Source organism: Sceloporus occidentalis, unplaced genomic scaffold (assembly GCF_023333645.1).
Source record: "Sceloporus occidentalis isolate IW3139 unplaced genomic scaffold, rSceOcc1.0.p SCAF_48, whole genome shotgun sequence".
NCBI lineage: Eukaryota > Metazoa > Chordata > Lepidosauria > Squamata > Phrynosomatidae > Sceloporus > Sceloporus occidentalis.
The window spans coordinates 2,154,734-2,170,860 of record NW_028317028.1 but is presented as its reverse complement, the minus strand read 5'-3'; the positions used below and the strand labels follow the sequence as shown (position 1 = coordinate 2,170,860).

The window sequence follows — 16,127 nt, the reverse complement described above, 5'->3', positions numbered from 1 at the left end:
TTATAACCTCACGCAACCAACAGAAACCAGTCATATGCATCTCTACTTCCTAACAAAAAACAGTTACATATAAATAGAATACATAAGACAACAATTTCTAGAATTATTTTTATGCCACAATGTTGAAAAACCGTGAAAAGTGTTCCAGTGAACTGCGAGTGAGCACATGCAGCTTTAAGAAAATTGCAAGTTAAAACATTTCAGAGCTCCTATAACACTGGGTGACTGATAAAAAAAAACTTTAGAGCAACAAACTCCAATTATATGCTGTGAACTTTAAAGTGGTCAGAAATAAGTGCCAGAGTTTGTGTACCAGAATCCTCACCTAGACCATCCACATGCCATCAGTTACGTTTGGGAGAGAGACTATACAGCTCTCTAGTCAGCTGAGCAATTAAAAGGGGTATGGTTTATATAGTGAAAAAAAGGCAAAAAAAAAGTATGTAAAACTGAAGAGCAGTTACCATAAAATGCTATAAGCCGATGGAAAGTGTTAAGCGGCTGCTGGTATAAAAGTATAACTTGGAAGTCTAATAGTGAGCACAAATTTAAAAGTTTTAGAAAAATTCTCTTCCAACAAGGAGCAAATGAGAACCCCAGTATTTCACAGTTCCAAACTTTGAAGAAAAAAAAAAAAATAAAAAAAAGAAGATTTCTTAATCTGATGTCATTCGCAATCTTTGTCATGGAGAATATGCTCTTAAGAGTTCTTCTGGGGAATTTTTACAGTGACCTGGGTAAAAAAAAAAATAAAATTAGATTCAACAAAACAATTATACGTAGTTATAAAAATGGTACATTATACTGGACTTGTATGTGAATCTATAGGTTATGTGCCATAACCAATCTATACGAGATTTAAATTTAAAGGGACCACTCAGCATATGTACCATAAACAAACCCACCAAATGAGGAATAAGCAATAATTTATTATGAATTCAAGAAGGTAATTGTCAAGTATGAAAACGGTGGATTTTAAAACAGACAGGCATGTGGAACAAGATTATCCCACTGGGTAACTCCAGTGTGCAATTATGCTCCTTCATGATCACTCTGTATGTCTGTAGAGTCTTCCATGACTATTTAAAAAACACTTCTGCCAATTTCTTCAACATGATTTGGATTGGCATATGACAGTCTCAGAATGCCAACAGAAGGAAGGAGCTACATGGCATGGGCAGCCTTGAAGGGCAAGCGGGAGAGAAACGCGCCAGTAGTAGCAGAGAACTCATTACCCCTGTAACAATACGTGGTATGGCTGGGGTGCCCATTACCGAGCACCAATCTTAGCTAAACTTGTAAATGGCACACTTATTAGAAAAAACATAGGAAAAGGGAGTTTGTTCTATCAATAACATTTTCTGCAGATGTAATGTGTTCAAGGTGTAAATATTAACACCTTCGGTCCCTGAATGAGCAAGATATTTCTCTCTTTACCATATTTTTGTTCAGCTATGATTTCCCTTTTCCATAATTTGATAAACTCGCACAAGTTATACATAATTTTGTTCATGAGAAGTAGGGCCTTATTTTAAAAATCATAGAAACACACACACTCTCACAAAACACACTTTTGTAATTTTACTTAAAATGTTCTCCTATACTGTTAGTGCTGCACCTAAACAATGACTCAATTTATGTCCAGCAACATCACCCGATTATAGTTACCACCGACATTCTTTTTTTTTATTAAATGTTTTAGAGGGCCACATGTACGCTTTGTATGTTACCCCATATGGCATCTTTTAATAATATTGACTTATTTTTTCTCTTAAAGTGGAAATAATATTTTATTAAATAAATAAAAAAAGCAGTTGAAAATTTCTTTTTTTGCATTAGACACTGCAATAATTCCAGCCAGAGGGTGCAATAGGAGAGCCCACCAGGGGCCAGAAAGATCCTCTCGATTCTCTCCTCAAATGAACTTCCACTGGGTGTCAACAGTGATACCCACCAGAACGAGAGACACACACACACACACACACACATTCAATGTAGCATAGGATTAAGAAACTTCTTACAGTTTTCACTTCGGTGTACGCCTCCAGACCATACTCTCCAAGCTCTCTACCAGTACCAGATGCCTTGTATCCTCCAAAGGGGGCTTGAACTCCAAAGACATCATAGCAGTTAATCCTGAAACAAATTCAAAAGGGGAGATTTGACCTTCTCAATGCAGAAAGTTTTTAGCAAATACATGACACACACTAATTAAATAAAGTGAAAGCCCCAGACAGTTCCCAATTTATCCCCTTAGCGGCAGAATTTAAAACTAAACATGAGAAAAGGTTAACTCAGCCAGTGTGTGTGCGCGCGCTTTAAAAGGAATGGTCATGTCTAAATAAGTGCTTCTTAGGAATTGTATACAAAAGTCTAAACAAATAAAATCTACACAACACACACACACACATAGTTAATGACATGTGGCCAGGAGATGGATCTGAAAAATATTCTAACAAGTAATACTTGTTCGGACGTACCAGACTGTCCCGGCCCTCAAGGATTGTGACACGTAGTTTGCTTTATCGATATCTTTGGTGAAGACAGCTGCTGCGAGCCCATACATTGAGCTATTTCCTCGCTCAATGACCTCCTCAACGGTCTTAAATTTCAAAATTTGCATCACAGGCCCAAAAATCTGTGAAAACAGTGTAATAGATTGTAGACGCAAAATAACGCCTTAGTCTGTATAAGCATCTTATCTCAAGTACAAATCTGATAAAAAACATTAACCCTGTGCCCCAACCTTCAATCTACCCATGAAATAAAATCAAAGTGGTTTATGTGATTTATGATATTTTACTTTCTATCTTTCTGCTCCACTAACCCCTTATCTCCTATATCTGCCCTCTTACTGCCCCCGTCCACTTTAACACTATTTAACACTCTCTATTACAGCCCTCAAAGCCTGCAATTCACTCCTCCATCATCCCCACAACAACTGACTTCTTACCCGCCCCAGTGTTGTCTTAATATATAGACAGTTAATTACCAGATCTATTTAAACATGCCAGTAGAGGGCACCAACTCTTTGGATCTCTTTAGTACCCACTTCTCCCCATTAAACCATTCCAAATCCCATCCCTCTCCATCTCTCTGCCATCACAACTATCCCAGTATCTACACTAACCTTTATATGTGAAACCTGCCTGTGTTTGCTCTGCTACTTCTGTCCCCTGCATATTCTTCCCTATTCCTATCACTCTCAACCAACATGCTCAACCTAACCAATCTTATTCCTATCATCTCCAACCATAAACTCCCTCCAGTTTTTAACTTTGCCCTAACAAAGGCTCTCCTCCTCACTTATCACCTCTTCCTTTTCCGGTCTACAAGATTTCACTTGAGCTGCCCCATATCTCTGGAAAATACTCCCACCGAACCTTCAGCATTCACCCTCCCTCCCAACAGTCAACAAAAATCCCAAAACCCACTTCTTCAGAGAAGCATTCCACCTTAGCTGCTAGAACTTCCTTGTCATTGAAACAACCACCACACTACCTCTCACCCTCCCACACTACCTCTCACCCGTCACTGATACACCCCCCCCACAAAAAAAAACAAAAAACTACCTCTCACCCTTTCTGTGCCTTATGTTTGTCACCCCATTCCCTCAAGCTTGTAAGCAGGGCTTTCTCCACCTAATGTATCGGTTTGTCTTAGTCTGTCAATTCTCTTGTCATACCCCTTGAATATATGCATTGTAAGAGGCGCTGCGTAAATTGTTCGCGCTATATAAATAAAAGATAATAACAAACAACAACAACAACAGTGGAACATTTAGGAATTCTAGGATTTCCAAGCCTTTCATACCTCTTCTCTAGCGATGGTCATATTATCAGACACATCTCCAAAGACCGTGGGCTGGATGAAATACCCCCGATCAGCAGCAGGGTTTCCGCCATACAACAATTTAGCACCTTCCTGTTTTCCAGATTTGATGTAACCCAGAACTTTGTGAAACTGATCTTCATCCACCTGAAATGGTATTAACAGGGTTAAAAGACATGAAACCCTGATGGCATCAAGGCATGTAGTCAGTCACTTACAAAACCCAATACAAATGGTGTAAATGTACAATAGCATCACTATTTGGAAACTGATCACATGCAAACAGAATGCTAAATAATAGGACAGATCAGAAAAAACAAAATTGGATATTTTTGTGAATAAAACTGTGAGGCCATCAAATCTGACTGCAGTTTGCATTATATATCTTGGTTATTGCACTTCACCTGAGGACCTTGTTCAGTCTTGAAGTCAAAGGGGTTTCCAACAATCCTGTTTTTGGCCCTCTCAACACTTCTTTCCACAAACTCATTGTATATATCTTCCTGGACGTAGGTGCGGGAGCCAGCGCAGCAGCATTGACCTTGGTTGAAGAACAGGGCAAAGTGGGCTTGCTCCACCGCCCAGTCCACTGGTAAGAAAAGAAAAGCGCTTTTATATAACTATAGGCGGTAAAAAATGACAGAAGATGTAAGAACGTCTAAGATTGTTTTTCTTCTAGAATCATCTACCATGGCCGACTAGCAAAGCCATTGATGCCACCATGATATGGTTATTACAAAATGTAGAGTTCATGAGGAAAAATGTCAGGGTTTCAATCTATCCATCTTTGCATTATGACAACACCACGTGAACCAAAATATGCATATTCAGTTTCCTAAAAGTACACTTACAGTCAGCATCTGAAAATATTATATTGGGACTCTTGCCACCAAGTTCCAGGGTCACTTTCTTCAGATTAGTTTTTCCAGCTGCTTGTTGAATTAAACGACCCACCTAGAACAAAGCGAACATATTGGCAGTATGACAGAGTATGGCAGAGAGTCGGCATTGGACTAATACATAGGATATTGCGCAGGGGTGATATGATATGCACCCCTGTTCCTAGAGAGTGCTTCCAATACCATTACAATTAAATAATAATGGCTCTTCAGCAAAATGTGCAAGTACCTGCTCATATCTCCACTTGTGTATCATTTAAGGGTTGTAAGAAGATGATGTATTTGATTCAATAGCGTTCTCATCAATATTAAATTTTACACGGACCTTTATTAATAGGAATGGCTGCTGGCTTATGTACACAACATACTTTAAGTTAAACTGCAAGACTTAAGAATGTCATATTGCAACATCATTTGAAAGTAGGTAATAGCATTATCGCATTGGGTAGCCCATCAATTATCAGTCTTGGGTTATAGGCAGGCACTATGAACACATGAAGTGTCATTTACATCCATAAAAAAATAGATTAAAAAAAAAAATTAAACACACACTACTACCCCCCTGAAACATCTACTACAACTCCAATTAAAATAACTCTTTGGGTGCCACTAATTAACACTTTGATGAAGAGGGCTGGACTTATTTTGATGAAGGCATCTTTCAGATAGTCTGTTCTTACCTCTGTAGAGCCAGTGAAGGCTACTTTATCCACATCCATGTGAGAGGAGATGGCGGCTCCAGCAGTTGGACCCATTCCAGTAATTATATTCACAACTCCTGGTGGAAATCCAGCCTGGGGGGAGAATAAGTGTTTAAACAGTTGCCTTCCTTAACTAGATTTTCTTCTCAGGCGTAAGACTGTAAGCAGACCACTTACTTCTTTCACAAGGCTGGCAACATGCAGTGCTGTGAGAGGGGTCTGCTCTGCAACCTTCATGACAATCACATTGCCAGTGGCCAAAGCGGGACCAAACTTCCAAGCCAACATCAGAAGGGGAAAGTTCCACTAAAAATAAAAATAAACTTGTTGGTTTGACCTTCAGTTCCAATTCTCTGTTTTTTTTCTTTTTAAATTTATTTAAACTCTGCCCTCTCAGGCTGAGCCAACAGAGAAATTATTCAGTGTCAAAAGAATAATGAACCCAAATTAAGCATTATCAGAGTATTTAGTTTGAAGAATTTGCACCATCTTCTCTGGTGCTTTACAAGGGTGTTTTCTGCAGGAAGCATGAGTAAAAAAAGTAAATTGGGAAGAATAATCCTACAACTGCCAGCTATTTGATCCCATTATTTATTTACCGGAATGATCTGTCCACAGACTCCAACCGGCTCATGTCTGGTGTAGGTAAAGTAATCTCCATCAATCGGAATGGTTTTGCCATGCCATTTATCAGCCCATCCAGCATAATACCTGATACAAAGAAATAAAAACTTCTGATCAAACCTATTAGGGGAAAATGGTTTCATGCGTACCCTAAACACCAATGTTCATTCTAACACTTTTTAGGGTTCTAATACCAGTAATTTCAACAAATGAATCGGCATGTGCCGTTTGTTGTTTTAAGGTACAATTATAAATATTAGAGTGATGTTTTATAATTATTACCCTCTTTAAGCCAGAAAACTGATGCAATATCAAAAACTAGACAAAAGAAAACACAGCTTCGCTTGTTTTAAAAAGCTAAAAGCATTTGCAATTTCAAATATAAAACACACATATTTTCACACCACCAAGGTTTTACATCCATAGTTTTAAATGTTGGAAAGCAAATTTATCTTAAAAGTAGGTATATTTCAACTGGTGTTTGTTACCTCAAACATTTAATTACCAAATCCAGGTCTACCGAGTAGGAGATTGCATAGGGCTTCCCATTATCCAGAGTCTCTAAATTCTGAACAAAACAATATTACGTTAACAGCTAAACAGGAAAATAATTAGAAAAATAAAAAAGGGCAGATTGTATTACATAAGGCTAACAGTCCTATGAACTTGATTTAGATATTCATTATCCCTCACACCATGTACTTACAAGCGTAAATTGTTTAAGACCTCAAGGTTTGAGATTCAGTTCATACCCCAATGTTACGCTTTCAAATGCTGCCATCTATTTCCGTGACAATACTAGCCTACATCTAGTTCCCGTCTCCCAGGATAAATTGGGAAACCTTTGGATTAATTTTGGGATTACACATTCTGAAACTGCAAACACCATTACCCAACTTTATTAACGTTAAGACCTTGCAGGTGCATATGGAATGAGGCATTTATTTTATTTCATCTTTGCATAAGCTTAACATCCTACGAATGTTGGAGAACACAAATCTGCTATACAGGGAAAGATATTCATGTACTTTGAAACATAATACCCCTTCTAGATGTATTCAGTCTGGCTCACGTGTATCAAGGCTTACAAATTGTTACAGTCACACAGCACAAAGGGGGAAAATGACAGGTTCTCTTTGTCCCCAATAATGCCTGGACAGTAATATATGTAGTTTTTCAGTGTTGCGTTTCCTTAACGTGTGGCTGTGCAAAACAAACATGGTTCCTCAAACTTTGGGTCTTAAAGATAAGCATGCTGAATGTTTTACAGCACATAGGTCAATGATTAAACATACAGCAAATAAAGACTATGGTAGCGCAGACAATGGTAATTAAATGCTGCAACAGGCTCCGCTCATTGCGCCAACGCTTGCAATAATAATAAAACCAGAGGGCTTAACTGCGAAAAGATGGCATGTAAAGCGCTTTAACGCTCCACATAAAACTGGAACGGCCATCATACGACACAAGTAGCCCAGTTAAATGCTGTTAATAAAGCCAAACAAGCAGCACAAGCACCATATACTGTAGAGGTTTATGAGGAAAGTACTAGACATTCGCACTAGCGACGCATGTATTTGAAACTAAAATACTTTAAGGGCGTATGTAGACAAAGTTATTATGACAATCCCCCTAAAACAAATCAAATTGGACCAATGCACCCCATGACTGGTAAAGATAATGAGTCTTGCTGAATGTAGGACTGAGGCACATACTATTACTTACAGCTAAAATGGCTCGGTCCCTCTCGATAAGATCGGCCAGTCTGTTTAGAAGCAAACCCCTCTGATAGGCATCCATTCTCCTCCATGGTGATCCCAGTTTAAATGCATCCTTGGCTGCCTTTACAGCCTTATCCACATCAGCCTGAAAGGATAGGTATAGATTGCAAACTAAAGAAGGGCTTAAGGTAAAGTAATGTTAAATTCTGGCTATAGATGTAAGGTACTTGGTTTCTTAAATAAACGTTTTTTGCCAAGTAAATTAAATATATGTTATTTGAAACACTACATAATGTGGCATAAAGAAGATGTAGGGAAAAAAAAAAAAATTTGCATAAAATATATAAACTAGCCCATCAACTGGTTTATTTATAGGAGGCTTATTGTCCATTAACATTAACACTTTTTATTAAGTGGATCCAGTTAATCCTGATTAAGTGTCATTTAACAGGTGAAAAAGAACAATTAACACAAAGGATTCCTTTCTGATCTTTTCACCTTGACCATATGTTCGTCACAAAGCAGATTACAATTAGAGCAATCTGCCTGTAAATTAGGGCACCAGCATTGTTTTAGTGTCTAGGAATTGAATTGACTTTGCCCCCCCCCCCACACGCAAGATTACTAAAACAAATCCATTGAGTCCAAGAGAAAAGAATTCTTATCACTGTCGCTTGTCATTAGACAAGTATATAATTATTATTAATAAGGAACGTTTAATAAACAGCAGTTAAAATCCAAGAAGTGTTGCATAGTTAAACAAAAAAAAAACAAACTACTAATTGCTATGTAAACCGATTGATATAAATCTTAATTTTGGGAACACCATAAGAAACGGAATAGCTGTGTGGTAGTGGGCGATTCAGAAATAATAATAATATTTCTTTGTTTCACAGCAGTTTGCTAGATATGGTCATTTTTTTTTTATTTTTTTTTATTTTCAGCCCAGAATGCTTTGCCTGTTTACTAATCTGAAGTGCACACATTTATTGCATAACACAATATTTCTGCCATGTCTTCAACAGATCTCCAGTACATTTCAGAACGGTCTCATGTCATTGCAGGCCATCCCCCTCCTTTATATTTTGAAACATAAAGAAGAAAAAAAAAATTGGCATCTACAACTCTACATACAAAATTGGGAGGGTAGGGCTGTCTTGCCAAAAGCAAGATGCTATGTAACTTGATCTTTTGTATCCCAGTACATGCCTTATAATGTATCCAGCTACCAAACTAGCCTCTAGCAAACACTGTCCTGGAACTCACTTTATCTCCCTCTGCAACATGGCAGATGACTTCTCCGGTGGACGGGTTGATTGTGGGGAAGGTCTTCTTGCTGTTGGCATCGTGCCATTCGTTGTTTATGAAGAGCTGAAATAAAGAACACCATAACCGGAATGCTTTAGTTCAGAAACTTAAATCTTACGCTGGCAGAAAGCTAAAGCTATGTGGATTAGGCGTGAATGCTTCTAGGGTAAAGTTACAAGCTAGGAAGCAGAAAGTATGCTGCGAGTTAAGCAAGCCGCTTCATCTTGCAAATCTTGTAATGGTGAAGGAGACCACATTTCCAGTGGCAAGTTTGAGGCGTCAATCAGAATACCCCCAAAAGGTCTGAACAGAGAAGTAGGTTACACTGAAGAGAATTACATACAAGTATAAGAAGTGATTTAGGTTCAGGCTGCTTTGTTCCTTATACATTCTCCCTGGAATGTTTATACATGTGTTACCAGGAACATAGTCTACAATTGTCTCGGAAATCTGGGCATTACATTAAGTGGTTACCAGCCAATAATTGGGACCCCTAACTGGAAATTACTATTTGTTAATTCCATTTCTATGCTATTTACCAAGTTGAAATGGAGCTGTTCCACATAGCATACCTCCCAACTTTGCGGTTTTATGCAGGATAGTCCTGCTTTCGTAGACCGTGGTAATCATGGGTCAACTGGGGAGGCCAGACTGGATGAATGAGCTATAGCAGGAGTGTCCAACCTGTGGCCCTCCAGCTGCTGCAAGACTACATCTCCCATTGGGGCAAAAGCCTAGCAGGCCTGCTTTTGGGTCATAGAGACAGAATCAGACGGCAGAATTCAGAACTATTACTGGGAAGGAAATGTAACAGCATTACAAATGAGGTTCCCAATGCTGCAAAGCAGAGGAGTTATGGCTCATCATCTCCGCAACCTTTGAGATGAGCGTAACAGAGAAGTGACATTAAAGAACCACTTTATGGGCAGGTAAAGCAAGTTTAACGGGTATATAAAATTTGAGCAAATGGTCCATATATTATCATCAACCTTTATGAAGCATTAACTAAACTCAATTATTGCTGAATGCAAACAATTACATGGTCCTTGACATCACCTCCTGCGGCATTTTGCTTGGCGAAGCCTTATGTAGTAGTTCTACCTACATAAAAACTGCAAACATAATCCAACAATAAATGCTAACAGTGGCTAAAAACCTAGTTTAACGAAAGAAACGCAAAAATTGACAGCAGATAAGAACCATTTGGCCCATAAAAAAACGCTGATTAAAGTCTACACGGGCTACAAGGAGGGCTGCCAGCTTTGCAATCATTCGCAAAATCTCTTTAAATATTTACACAACTATTGTTGGCAGCCTTTGTGCAACCTTGGATACATTATAGGATTCAGAAATTAAAAGCATTACAAAAGTTAAAGGCTCAAAGAGGGTTTTATTTTTGTTTGTTTTTTTATAGAAGCGACACACGGGCCGTTCAAGCGTATAGGCCGGGATAGTCCTAATATTTGAAGTTTTTCCACGCTGGATTTGTAAGATTTCCTTACACATTGCATCATGCATGACACCAGCTGATAATAGTGAAACTTCGCAACAAACAATTTAGTGAATAAACCCCTTTACATGGTAGTTTCACCCTACCTCATTGAAAAAATAGGTGTAAGAAATTGTGTATTACAGCAATGCATAATGCATAGTTTTTTTTAACCTTGAACAGTAAGAGCAGCAAATCTTACATAACATTTGGCATCGTATGGATGGGGTGTGCCGCAGTGTATAGCTTTCCCAGTACATTATTATTATTTCATGTTTTATAGCGCCATCATATTCCACAGTGCAGTACAGCCACTGCTCACAACATTTCACCATCGCCTTTCCTAGTCGGACACTATCCACAGATGACATCAGGCGTGCCGCATATGACATCACATGCAAATAGACAGTTATTTTTGTGACACTACCCACTTTTGTAAGGATGTTTGTCACATCATACATGTTAACGTGATTGTGCTGCATCACGTGTGTATCATGTTTCAGTTACCAAGTACCAACTTACAAAATCGAGTGAAATAAATCAGAAGTCACTATTTGAGGAGCTTTGTGTAGGAAACATTCCATACACCACAGAACACCAAGAAAAGTAGAGGGGGGGTTCCCCTTTAATGAAAATGTTTATTAGGAGTCCCGAGCTCTTATCGGGCCGCTTCTACGGGGCTGTTTTGGCACCGAGTGAAACGCTTACAGTGTGCATTTGGGGCGGACCGAGCGCTAACATTTCTATGACAAGACGCAACATGGCTGCGGTTTGCACCCTCCTGGGCAGCGAGTGCTACCAGAGGCCCCGGCGGCTAAAACCTAGCAGAGCCCGGGGTACGCGAGTTGAGAGAGAGTCACGAAGTGAAGCAGCTACACGCGGCAAGAGGATGCGCTATGTAATACTAAGCCACGCCCATCCAGGGGCGCCCTCCGCAAACCCCTGGAAGCCTTTGAAGCCTGCCCCCAAAAGCCACCGCTTCTGTTTCACTTGCCCCAGGGCGGGGGGAATTACCTGGTTAAAGTGCACGTCAGGTTTGGGGTTGGGTGCAGGAATAGCCGCTGCAGAGAACCTGCTGATCTGGACCCCCAGTGGCCCCTTGGGTGACAACTTGGACAAGACGGTTCGAAGCATAGTGCACCCGATAACTTCAAGCCCGCTCCTTGCAGCTACAGCCAACTCCAGGAGACAGCTTCTGCAGCAGCCTATTAATACGGTATAAACACGCCCACCTCTCACTCCCTGCGAAATGAAGGGCCTCTGGGCCAATCACACCAAGTTCAAAGTACATACAGGCACGAAGGGGTTAAGTTTCAGGCCACCCTCGGTCCCTCGGCGTGTTAGCTGCTGTCTCCCCTGGCAGAGGCGGTAACTGGCTTTAACGGAAATACTCATGGGGAGATTACACTGATTGGGTAATTCGGTTTAAACCTTGTAATACTGGATCCCAAGTGAAGTATTAGAGAGCAAGACATTGCTAATACTGTAATTAGGTGAACACAATGTCTGGCGTCGCTTGCCTAAACAGCTCAATAATGTGTCGGTGCCCCAATTGTACTGCTAGGAAACATAAGTAGATATCGCAACCAGTAACTGATAGCCCTGACATGTCTCTAGATTGTAAGCTTGCGAGCAGGGCTCTCTCCACCAAATGTATCGGTTTGTCTTAGTCTGTCAATTCTTGTCTTGTCATATCCCTTGAATTTATGTATTGTATTAAGCGCTGCGTAAACTGTTGGCGCTATATAAATAAAAGATAATAATAATAAAATGTTCCACGGTGCTGTACAAAGTGCAAATGTTTTGACGCCCTTGGTTCTTAGGAGCCCAGAGGGCCCCTTTTACCTCACGACGGCATGCCAACTGTTATGGCCACAATATGAATATGACTAGGCCATAATATTCCTTGTTTTCCAAGCTGCTTGTAGATTACCAATAAAAGTGTGAGTTTGTAGGGGAGTCGTAGTTTCAGCAGAATAAATTACGGTAATTATACATTATGATGGGCCGTCCCTGGACAGTGTCTCTTGCAAGAATAGGCAATACATGGTTCAATTTGGTGATGGCCAGCCAAGCTAGACTCTGCAGCAGAAGCTCATGCAAGTGGATCCTTCATAATGTTTTGATCTCACATGAAAACTCTCCTGCGCACTTTATTAAATAAACCCGTACAGGGAATCTGTGCAGGTGTTGGCACTCTAAGGCTGAGGACACACGGGGGTATGTTTGAGTTTGGGAGGGAGCACTGGTGGATTCCTGGGGAGACTCCTTACCTGCTTGCCCAGTCCGCTCTTATGTCTAAGTAACCCTGTGCTCATCAGCATACCTGGGAACTCTCCGGGTTTGACCCGATTGCCGGGTGAGCGCTGCTTCTCCGGGTCAAGATCCGAATCCTTCGGGTCGCGGGAGCAGGGTTTTTGATTTAAATGCTGGAACGCCCCTGACGTCAGCGGGACTGCCCTCTGACATCAGTGTGCAGTCCTGTCAGCGTCCCGCAAGGGAAGGATCCGGGTAGCCGGAGCCCAGAAGTTCCCAGGTATGCTCATCAGGAGGGGCATGAACTAGCCGGCAATGGGGGCTCTAAAAGCCAGGAAACGCTCGATGCGCCTGACCGGGACCTAACCACAAATTCACGGAATTGGACAGGGTTTAGGAACCGCGGCGATGCCCGCCAACAATTGGTGCAGCGAAGCTATGGACGCCCTTTGTCCCACCACATCGCTCTTTTGAGGTTGCATTAAGCTTGTGGTGGGCAACACTAGGTTGTGGTTACAGAGGCAGAGCTCAGGGTCCCAACTTCGGATCACATCGTATTTTGTACCATAACATCTTCAGACCCTGAGTTCTCCATTGGTACCCCGGGATTGACGCCGATCCCTCAGGATCACCGCAAAATAAGTGACTCTTTGTCCGGTGGGCATTGCTGGCCATAGAACTGTATGGAGGTGTCGGGCTGTCTGGTAGTTGATGGGATTAAACCCCTAATCCTATCATGTTTGTGTATAAATATCTGTGCTGTCCTCAATAAACTGAGTTTTACCCCTACACTAAGTCTCGAGTAGTTCTCGGGGGGGTGAATTACAGAGGATTAACCCCAGAGCAACGGAGCATTGACGGTAAGGAAGATTTCTACGGCAGAGCTACTCTGTCCGAGTATGGGTCTCCGTCACACCCTGCCACTCACATAGTGAACCCCATCCATGGGTGCGTGAGCCGCTTACTAATCCAGCCCCTCCCCCACAGAGTCCCCAGGTATGGAGTAGCTACACTCAGATGTTCTTTGAAACAACTAGGTGTTAGCGCAATCCAAATTACTGTGCCAAGAAACCTGAATCAAGTTCATACAAAACACAATTTGAATTTATTTTTGTATAAACTTAATTCTAGTTTCTTACCCCAGTAATTTTGATAGTGCTAGCAGTCATAGTCCTTGAGAGCCACAGACACTGTATCTTTGCCTGAAAACAAGAAGCTTAATTATTCATTGAAATGCTTTAGCTCCAGCTGGGATATCCAAAATTGTGGCCTGCTGGCAGTCCTTGGGGGCTGCAGTTATACAGTCCTGGCTTAGGCCGATCACATACGGACTTCCAAAGAGTTGAATCTAGTATGAGTAACTTGTTTCCATGGCACTCTTTACAGTGTAAAGCTGCTCTTAAAGCAGACGACACTAAACATACACTGAATGCATGCAGGTTCAAAGGTGATCTCATGTAAGAGTTTGTAAGGTGCAGGTGGGGAGGTGTAAAGCGGAGAAATGACACCGGTAATGGGAAAGATAGGATAGGTGGCAATAATGCCAACATGAGGGAGGAAAATGAAATAATTGCACCAGAGGACCACAAAGGTGGTCTAAGACCCTTAAATCAGAGCCAAGCTCAGTTTGTGTGGAGTAAACGGAACAAAGTAGGAACTAGGGAGATGTACAGATTATGTCAGCATTAAATCAATTGAAGTAGCCTGTCAAAAATCAAACATTTTATTAGTGACACTCTGTATTTGTTATAGGGCTGAAACAACGAATTGATAAAATCGATTAATCGAGTGATCGATTCGTTGTTGGAGCACTCGGCTCCTTTTACTTACCTCCGCGAGCGTTCCCCGCTTCCGCTACACGCGCCTTCTTTTAGTTGCGGTTCGCTCTGTGCGAGTGGCTCCATTCGCACAGAGCGATTCGCGGGGGTGGGGGTGGGGTTTCAGGGGATGCAGGGCAGAGTGGGGGTGGGGGGGGGCAGGCCAGGGTAGGAGACTGAGTGCAGGGTGGGGATGCAGGGCAGGGTGTGAGTGTGGGGGCAGGGCAGGAGACTGGGTGCAGGGCAGAGTGGGGGTGGGGGTGCAGGGCAGAGTTGGAGACTGGGTGCAGGGCAGAGTGTGAGTGTGGGTGCAGGGTGTGAGTGTGGGGGCAGGGCAGAATGTGGGGGCAGGGCTGGGTGCAGGGCAGAGTTGGAGACTGGGTGCAGGGGCACAGTGCAAAGTGCCAGGGCTGGGTGCAAAGTGCCAGGGCTGGGTGCAAAGTGCCAGGGCTGGGTGCAAAGTTCTGGGTGCAAAGTGCCAGGGCTGGGTGCAAAGTGCTGGGTGCAAAGTGCCGGGTGCAAAGTGCTGGGTGCAAAGTGCCAGGGCTGGGTGCAAAGTGCCAGGGCTGGGTGCAAAGTTCTGGGTGCAAAGTGCCAGGGCTGGGTGCAAAGTGCTGGGTGCAAAGTGCCGGGTGCAAAGTGCTGGGTGCAAAGTGCCAGGGCTGGGTGCAAAGTGCCAGGGCTGGGTGCAAAGTTCTGGGTGCAAAGTGCCAGGGCTGGGTGCAAAGTGCTGGGTGCAAAGTTCTGGGTGCAAAGTGCCGGGTGCAAAGTGCCAGGGCTGGGGCAAAGTGCTGGGTGCAAAGTGCCAGGGGTGGGGCAAAGTGCTGGGTGCAAAGTGCCAGGGCTGGGTGCAAAGTGCCGGGTGCAAAGTGCCGGGTGCAAAGTTTCTTGAACAGTATACCTCTTTTCAGAATGTTTGGGGTTATTTTGTTTCATAAATATTGTGTTTGGGTTTTTGTACTTTGAAAATATTGTTTTTTTATTACATCATAACAAAATAAGAATGTTAATGTAAATTTTAAGTTGTTTTTTAACATCCAGTTCATTAAATTATTTTAAATAAACAAAAAATTTGCATATTGTTTTTTTTTATCCGATTAATCGATTAATCGAAAAAATAATCGGCCAACTAATCGATTATTAAAATAATCGTTAGTTGCAGCCCTAATTTGTTACATTGAATAAATGTTCATGACAGTAACTTGACAAGTATCTACAAAAGAGCTGGTGATATGGGAAATATGGAGACCCAGACTCATGCAAGGTCTAGCTAGAGGGAGCATATAATACAGGCACATATTCTATAACTCCCTTTAGCTTCAGACCACCAGAAAAAAAGGCTGATTACATAAATGTTTTCAAATGGTAAATTCATTCGATATTTTTTTTCTCATGGTGCAAAAAAACCCAAAAACCTAAATAATAAAATGACTACATAAATAATTGCTAATTTTTAATACTAGGGAAGTGCTGGCGCTTTT

General features: G+C 41.6%; 1 protein-coding gene across 1 annotated transcript; it reads right to left on the bottom strand.

Annotated features, from left to right (window-relative positions):
* Nucleotides 1–700: 700 nt before the first annotated feature.
* LOC149289074 (aldehyde dehydrogenase, mitochondrial-like) lies at nucleotides 701–11,707 on the bottom strand. Its single transcript, XM_089490966.1, has 13 exons — nucleotides 11,588–11,707; nucleotides 9,043–9,147; nucleotides 7,781–7,921; nucleotides 6,544–6,623; nucleotides 6,031–6,142; nucleotides 5,609–5,737; nucleotides 5,411–5,524; nucleotides 4,683–4,785; nucleotides 4,236–4,420; nucleotides 3,814–3,978; nucleotides 2,481–2,638; nucleotides 2,022–2,136; nucleotides 701–733 (listed from the first exon to the last, which is right to left on the bottom strand). Exons 1-13 carry the CDS (start codon nucleotides 11,705–11,707, stop codon nucleotides 701–703), a joined length of 1,560 nt encoding a protein of 519 aa, XP_089347092.1.
* Nucleotides 11,708–16,127: the final 4,420 nt, after the last annotated feature.

What these genes read in the sequence shown, in the direction of transcription:
- LOC149289074 (XM_089490966.1), bottom strand. Translation starts at nt 11,707, where the DNA reads ATGCTTCGAACCGTCTTGTCCAAGTTGTCACCCAAGGGGCCACTGGGG. An exon ending in GGGACCGAGCCATTTTAGCT is followed by an intron (nt 6,624 to 7,780) that starts GTAAGTAATAGT and finishes TGTTTTGTTCAG; the next exon opens with AATTTAGAGACTCTGGATAA. An exon ending in TGACCATCGCTAGAGAAGAG is followed by an intron (nt 2,639 to 3,813) that starts GTATGAAAGGCT and finishes CTGTTTTCACAG; the next exon opens with ATTTTTGGGCCTGTGATGCA.